The 8,331-nt window shown below is 41.0% G+C and overlaps 1 protein-coding gene across 2 annotated transcripts; it reads left to right on the top strand.

The window, feature by feature from the left end:
- Positions 1-5,049: 5,049 nt before the first annotated feature.
- LOC113178566 (LIM domain-binding protein 1) lies at positions 5,050-7,585 on the top strand. 2 transcript variants are annotated; one of them, XM_077795660.1, is made up of 2 exons: positions 5,050-6,161; positions 6,870-7,585. In XM_077795660.1, exons 1-2 carry the CDS (start codon positions 5,163-5,165, stop codon positions 7,098-7,100), a joined length of 1,230 nt encoding a protein of 409 aa, XP_077651786.1. In that variant the 5' UTR covers positions 5,050-5,162; the 3' UTR covers positions 7,101-7,585. The 2 variants fall into 2 exon arrangements, with proteins under 2 accessions (XP_077651786.1, XP_026238611.2); XM_026382826.2 differs by having other exon boundaries at positions 5,054-6,167.
- The last annotated feature ends 746 nt before the right edge of the window (positions 7,586-8,331 follow it).

Here is an 8,331-nt window from a genome sequence, read left to right as displayed (position 1 = left end):
TAAAGTTGAAACTATGAATGTATCGTTTTTATCATTTGCATTGAGGTAACCATGAGCTGTCAGTGTGTCCTGCAGCTACACACTCCCACCTCCCGGTGGCAGCAAACCTAAAAGAAAAGAGCAGCTGCTGGTGTCACAAGTCCTTTCAGAAAAGACACTGGAGAAAAGCAGTGGCAAGGATCATATCAGATCATATTGCTGGAGGAAACAGACGCCTCTACAAACAGAAAGCTCGGTTCTTGGCCCAATGCCAACCCCAAAACGAAGACACAGTTTTGAGACAAAGGAAAAGGAAGGTTTATTGCCTTGCTAGCAAAGGAGAAGAACAGGGGACTCCTGTCTCAGAAGCTGTGATTCTGCCCATCAGGGAAAACAGAGGGCTTTTAAAGAAGCTCTTGAAAGGCTATATTCCAAGTATGCCCTGACAGGGGGGTCCCAGATGTTCCCTAATGGTGTGTTGAAATTCACTTGTTAATTTGGGAGATAGTCACTTCCTAGATCTTCTGGTGACATCTCCTTCCTGTGATGGGCCTGTGCACCAGGAGAGGTAACTCAAGGTAATCTTATCCCCACCCCCAAGTTTGGGAGGGGGAGAGGGAGAAGAGGAAAAGAAAAACATGTGCCTTTTAAATTTAGCAGCAAGGACAAATTCAAAAGGTGAAGTGGACCACTGTTACATTTCCCCACTGTCAATTTCCACATGCCATTTCTATGGAAAAATGAATATGACATCTCTAAGTTGCTTCCTGCTGAGAGAGGGTGAAGTTGAGGGGAAGTGACACAAAGTCCTTGTTCTCTTTCAGGTGGGGCATGGACGATTAAGGTTATTCAGCATCTTGGCAGTCCAGAGGTCCATGGTGGTGGTTGGTGGGTAATTGGACAGAGCGTATATGGGGCAGGGATCATGTTAAGACAACAATAAACAAGATAGCAAAGCATTACTTTGTTTTGTAAACAATACAAAAGCAATTAGTATTTCAGCCAGTCTCTGAAAACCATAAAGATAGTAACTCATAATTATTATTTTTTAAAATTTGTTATAGTAAAATGCATTTTGACATATTGTACACAAATGGAGCAAAAATTCTCATTCCTCTGGCTGTACATGGTGTAGAGTCACACAAGTAGTGTGATATTACATGTATATAGGGTAATAATGTCTATCTCATTCTACCTTTCTTCTCATCCCCATAGCCCCATTCCTTCCCTTACTCCCTTTCTACACAAACCAAATTTCCTTAATTCTTCCCTACACCCCCCCCCCGTTCCACTATGGATTAGCATCTGCTTATCAGAGAAAACATTTGGCCTTTGATTTTTTTGAGATTGGCTTACTTCACTTAACATGATACTCACGAGTTCCATCAATTTACCTGCAAATGCCATAATTTTATTCTTCTTTAAGACTGAGTAATATTCCATTGTGTAAATATACAATTTTCTTACTTTTAGATGGGAAAACACACTAACAACATGAAAAAACAAGGAAATAAAGCTCCCCAAACAAAACAAGATGCTTCAACAACAGAAGCCATTAATAACACAGTAGAAGAAATGTTCAAGGAGTTCAGATTGTATATAATTCAATTGATATATGAAGTAAAGGATAGTATAAGGAGTGAAATCAAAGAAAAAATACAGGAAGTGAAATACCACTTCAATAAAGAGAGATTGTGGGAAAAAACAAGCAGAAATCTTTAAAATTAAGGAGTCAGTAAACCATGTATAAATTCAATAGAAAGCATCACCAACAGACTAGGGCACTTGGAAGACAGAACCTCAGACAGTGAAGACAAAATATAAAATCTTGAAAGTAGAGCTGAACGTGCAAAGAAGATGGTAAGAAACTAAGAAAAGAACATTCAAGAATTTTGGGATAACATGAATATTAAATTTAAGAGTTATAGGAAAAGGTGAAGGAGTAGAGATACAAACCAAAGAAATACACAATATTATCAATGATATACTAGCAGAAAATTTCCCAAACCTAAAGAATGGAATGAAAAATCAAATACAAGAGGTTTACAGGACCCCAGATGTACAAAATTACAGCAGACCCACACCAAGACACATTATAATGAGAATGACTAACACAGAGAATAAAAATAAAATCTCAAAATCTGTGAGAGAAAAAAAATCAAATTACATATAGGGGGAAACCAATTTGAATCTCAACTGATTTTTCAGCCTAGATCCTCAAATCTGGGAGGTCCTGAAATAATATATTTCAAGCCCTGAAAGAAAATGGATGCCAACCAAGACTTTTATATCCAGCAAAATTGTTTCAGATTTGAAGATAAAATTAAAATATTCCATGATAAACAAAAATTAAAAGAATTCACAATTAGAAAACCCACACTACAGAACATTCCATGAGGATGAAGTGGAAAAAAAAGTGAAAAACCAGCAAAGGGAGGATCTACATTAAAGGGACATTCAACCAAATGAGAAACTAAGGCAAATCAAAAACCAGGAATAAATCAAAATGACAGGGAATACAAATCATATCTCAATAATAACCTTGAATGTTAATGGATTAAACTCATCAATCAAAAGACATAGACTGGCAGATTGGATTAAAAGCAAGACCCAACAATATGCTGTCTTCAAGAGACTCACCTCATGGGCAAAGACATCCATAGGCTGAAGGTGAAAGGATGGAAAAAAACTTATCACTCATATGGATTGCATAAACAAGCAGAGCTTTCCATTCTCATTTCAGATAGACTTCAAACCAAAGTTAATCAGAAGAGACAAAGAAGGGAAATACTTCTTAATGGAAGTGTATGTGTGTGTGTGTGTGTGTGTGTGTGTGTGTATATATATATATATATATATATATATATATATATACACATAGGACATAACAATTATATATATTTATGTCCCAAACAATGGAGCATTTTTGTACATCAAACAAACCCTTCTGAATTTCAAGAGTCAAATAGACCACAGTACAATAATACTGGGTGATTTTTAAACACCTCTCTCACTACTGCACAGATCTTCCAAACAAAAACTAAATAGAACTATAGAACTAAATAATACAATCAATAATTTAGACTAACAGACATATATAATATTTCATCCATCAATGAGCAAAAATACTTTCTTCTCAGCAGCACATGGCTCCTTCTCTAAAATAGACTATATCTTATGCCACAAAGCAACTCTTAGTAAATACAAACAAAACAAAACAAAACAAAAAAAACAGATATACTACCCTGCATTCTATCAGACCACAATGGAATGAAATTAGAAGTCAATGATAAAATAAAAAAGAGAAACTACTAACAAATGGAGACTAAATAATACACAAATGAATGATGAATGGATAGTAGAAAAAAATCAAGGATGAAATAAAAAAAATTCTTAAAATGAGAACTCCAGTACAACATATCAAAATCTCTGGGACCCTATGAAGGTAGTACAAAGAGGAAAGTTTATTGCATTGAGTGCATTCATTAAAAGAATAAAAAAAATCAAATAAATGGCCTAACCCTAAATCTCAAAGCCCTAGAAAAAGAACAAATCAACACCAAAAGGAGTAGAAGACATGAGATAATTAAAATCAGAGCTAAAATTAATGAAATTGAAACAAAGAAACAATTGAAAAAAAAATTGACAAAACAAAAAGTTGGTTCTTTGAAAAAATAAATGAAATAGCTAACCCCCTGACCATGCTAGTGGAGAGAAAACTCAAAATTACTAAAATGCAAGATGAAGAAGAAATATCACAATGGACACGTCTGAAATACAGAAGATATTATAAACTATTTTGAGAATTTATACTCTAATAAAATAGAAAATATCAAAGACATCAACAAATTTCTAGAGACATATGACCTACTCAAACTTTAAACAAATCAATTTCAAATAATGTAATAGAAAATGCCATCAAAACCCACCAATAAAGAAAATCCCAGGACCAGGTGAATTCTCAGTCAAGTTCTACAATACTTTCAAAGAAGAATTAACACCAATACTCCTCAAATATTCCATGAAATAGAAATGGAGGGAATTCTTCCAAACTCATTTCTATGAGGCTAATATCACCCAGATACCAAAACCATACAAAGACACATCAAGGAAATAAAACTTCAGACCAATATGCCTGATTGAACATAGATGCAAAAATTCTCAATAAAATTATGGCAAATTGCATACAAAAACACATTAAAAAGATAGTGCACCATGATCAAGTGGAATTCATCTCAAGGATGCAGGGTTGGTTCAATATACAGAAATCAATAAATGTAATTCATCATAATAATAGACTTAACTACAAGAATCATATGATCATCTCAATAGATGCAGAAAAAGCATTTGACAAAATACAGCACACCTTCATGTTCAAAACACTGGAAAAACTAGGGATAGTAGGAACATACCTCAACATTGCAAAAGCTATATATGCTAAACCCAAGGCCAGCATCATTCTAAATGGAGAAAAATTGAAAGAATTCTCACTAAAAATGAACAAGACAAGGATGTCCTCTTTTACCACTTCTATTCAACATCATCCTTGAAACTCTAGCCAGAGCAATTAGACAAAAGAAATAAATTAAAGAGACACACATAGGTAAAGAAGAACTCAAACTATCACTATTTGCTGATTATATATCTAGAAGATCCAAAAAATTCCACCAGAAAGCTTCTAGAACTAATAAATGAATTCAGCAAAGTAGCTGGATATAAAATCAACACCCATAAATAAAATACATTCCTATACATCTATGACGAGTCCACTGAAAGAGAAATTAGGAAAACTACTCCATTCACAATAGCCTCAAAAAAAATAAAATACCTGGGATTCAATCTAACAAAAGAGGTGAAAGACCTCTACAATGAAAACTACAGAACACTAAAGAAAGAAATTGAAGAAAACCTCAGAAGATGGAAAGATCTCCTAGACTCCTGGATAGGCAGAATTAATATTGTCAAAATGACCATACTACCAAAAATGGTATACAGATTTAATGCAATTCCTATTAAAATCCCCATGACATTCTTCATAGAAATAGAAAAAGCAGGGGTCGAGGCCGGGCCGGCTGCGAGGGCAGCGGGGGTCGCGGGCGGCGGCAGCGGCTCATGCCAGGCCTGTCCCTGCGAGGGGCGGGCACCGTGACTCGGCTGGGTCCCCAGCGGCGGGCGATGTGAAGATGTCAGTGGGCTGTGCCTGTCCTGGTTGTTCCTCAAAGTCATTCAAGCTGTACTCACCGAAGGAACCCCCGAACGGCAACGCCTTCCCTCCCTTTCATCCCGGCACCATGCTGGATCGGGATGTGGGCCCAACTCCCATGTACCCACCTACATACCTGGAACCTGGGATTGGGAGGCACACACCATATGGTAACCAAACTGACTACAGAATATTCGAGCTTAACAAACGGCTTCAGAACTGGACAGAGGAGTGCGACAATCTCTGGTGGGATGCTTTCACGACTGAGTTCTTTGAGGATGATGCCATGTTGACCATCACTTTCTGCCTGGAGGATGGACCAAAGAGATACACCATTGGCCGGACCTTGATCCCACGCTACTTCTGCAGCATTTTTGAGGGGGGTGCTACGGAGCTGTATTATGTGCTTAAGCATCCCAAGGAGGCATTCCACAGCAACTTTGTGTCCCTCGACTGTGACCAGGGCAGCATGGTGACCCAGCACGGCAAACCCATGTTTACCCAGGTGTGTGTGGAGGGCCGGTTGTACCTGGAATTCATGTTTGATGACATGATGCGGATAAAGACGTGGCACTTCAGCATTCGGCAGCACCGAGAGCTCATCCCCCGGAGCATCCTTGCCATGCATGCCCAGGACCCCCAGATGTTGGATCAGCTCTCTAAAAATATCACCCGGTGTGGATTATCCAATTCCACTCTCAACTACCTCCGACTCTGTGTGATACTTGAGCCCATGCAGGAGCTCATGTCCCGCCACAAGACCTACAGCCTCAGCCCCCGAGACTGCCTCAAGACCTGCCTTTTCCAGAAGTGGCAGCGCATGGTAGCACCCCCCGCGGAGCCTGCACGGCAACAGCCCAGCAAACGGCGGAAACGGAAGATGTCAGGGGGCAGCTCCATGAGTTCAGGGGGTGGCAACACTAACAACAGCAACAGTAAGAAGAAGAGCCCAGCCAGCACCTTCGCCCTCTCCAGCCAGGTACCTGTAAGCATCTCGGCTTTCTTCTCTCTTCTGGGCTGCCCCACCACTCACCCTTGACCCCTGTCCAAGCTTGAGCTCAATAGCAGGCATAGAAACAAATATATTTTTACCATATATTTTGCCAGCATGAACTGACTCCTTTCACTGATGAGAGAATCCTTGCAGGCACATGCATGGTGGTGATCACACAGAGTCAGCCACAGGCACATGGAACATACAGGAATGGTGATAGCCTTGAAAACATGGACATTCAGGGCAGACAGCTTGGGACACACACAGTATCAGAAATATATACTCACACTGATAGAGGGACACACAGACTTGAATGTTTGCAGATCTGAAATACACACACATGCACATGTGCACACACACATTTTCCTCCCTCATGTTTTTGATCTGCTTCCTCTTACATGTGAACAGAAGTTTAGGAGTCCCCTCAAATTCTGGAGGAGATGAATTAGGAAGCTAGGGGATTGATGTTTCTGCTGGAATCTGATGAATATGGGCTAAAGGCTTTGATGCTCTGGTGGGAAGGATTCCAGGAGCTGAGGGTGTCAGAGGAGTTGGGTTTTTAAACTTGGGTTTCAGGAGAGGGTGGGGTGTGTTGAACTTCCAGGGTGGGCATGGGGGTTCTGGGGGTATATGCTGCCCTGGGCCGGGCGAGCCCCTGCCCCGATTATGTTTGGGGACCTCCGCCACTCTCAGGATGTGATGGTGGTGGGGGAGCCCACCCTGATGGGCGGGGAGTTCGGGGACGAGGACGAGAGGCTCATCACCCGGCTGGAGAACACCCAGTTTGACTCGGCCAACGGCATTGACAACGAGGACAGCTTTAACAACTCCCCTGCACTGGGGGCCAACAGCCCTTGGAACAGCAAGCCTCCGTCCAGCCAAGAAAGCAAATCGGAGAACCCCACGTCACAGGCCTCCCAATAAAGGCCCTGCCTTGGTCACCCAGTGCTCTGCCTGCCTGCCCCACCCCTCGTAGCCCCAGGGAGCAGAAGACAGAAGAAGAGACTGAGCATCTAAAATGGGCAGCCTCCATCCACCCACTTCAGGGAGGAACTGGACTCGCTGGGGGCAGGTGCCAAGATGTGCCCCCCAGTGGCCCTGGGCTGGGCCTGGCCCCTGCAGAGCCTTTTGGGGGAAGGGGTTACTCATGTGGATGCCTACGTGGACCCTGGACCTCTGAAAAATGTCTTGACCATCCCCCCAGGGCATTTGCCTCCATCTTTACCCCAAGTTCTGGGTTCCCCATTGTCCTGGCTTATCTCCTTCAAGACTGGGGCTGTCCATACCCACAGCCCTTAGGGGTTAAGGTCATGGGGCTTGGTTGAATGCCCCTTCCCCTAGGTGGCTGATATTAGAGGGGTGAAGCTCTGGGCTCCTTGTTCCTTTCTGCCACTTATCCCAGCTCCAACAAGTTTTTAAAAGAATAATATTATTAAAAATGTAAGTTTTAAAAAAAATGTGGCATTTATACACTATGGAGTATTACTCTGCATTAAAAAATGACAAAATTATAGAATTTGGAGGGAAATGGATGGCATTAGAGCAGATTATGCTAAGTGAAGCTAGTCAATCTTTAAAAAACAAATACCAAATGACTCCTTTGATATAAGGGGTGTAAACAAGGACAGGGTAGGGACGAAGAGCTTGAGAAGAATATTTACAGTAAACAGGGATGAGAGGTGGGAGGGAAAGGGAGTGAGAAGGGAAATTGCATGGAAATGGAAGGCGATCCTCAGGGTTATACAAAATGTCATATAAGAGGTAAGGAGGGGTAAGTCAAGAGAATACAAATGGAAGACATGATTTACAGTAGAAGGGGTAGAGAGAGAAAAGGGGAGGGGAGGGGAGGGGAGGGGAGGGGGGATAGTAGACAATAGGACAGACAGCAGAATACATCAGACACTAGAAAGGCAATATGTCAATCAATGGAAGGGTAACTGATGTGATACAGCAATTTGTATACGGGGTAAAAGCGGGAGTTCATAATCCACTTGAATCAAACCGTGTAATATGATGTATTAAGAACTATGTAATGTTATGAACGACCAATAAAAAAAAAACATCAAAAAAAAAATGTAAGTTTAAAAAAAAATCACTCATGTTCCCCCCTCTTCCCCTTATTAAAGTCTAGCTACCTCCCTCCTCCTGGTAGATG

Source organism: Urocitellus parryii, chromosome 3 (assembly GCF_045843805.1).
Source record: "Urocitellus parryii isolate mUroPar1 chromosome 3, mUroPar1.hap1, whole genome shotgun sequence".
Classification (NCBI taxonomy): domain Eukaryota; kingdom Metazoa; phylum Chordata; class Mammalia; order Rodentia; family Sciuridae; genus Urocitellus; species Urocitellus parryii.
This window is presented reverse-complemented; position numbering and strand designations above follow the sequence as displayed.

What these genes read in the sequence shown, in the direction of transcription:
- LOC113178566 (XM_026382826.2), top strand. Translation starts at nt 5,163, where the DNA reads ATGTCAGTGGGCTGTGCCTGTCCTGGTTGTTCCTCAAAGTCATTCAAG. An exon ending in CCCTCTCCAGCCAGGTACCT is followed by an intron (nt 6,168 to 6,869) that starts GTAAGCATCTCG and finishes CGCCACTCTCAG; the next exon opens with GATGTGATGGTGGTGGGGGA.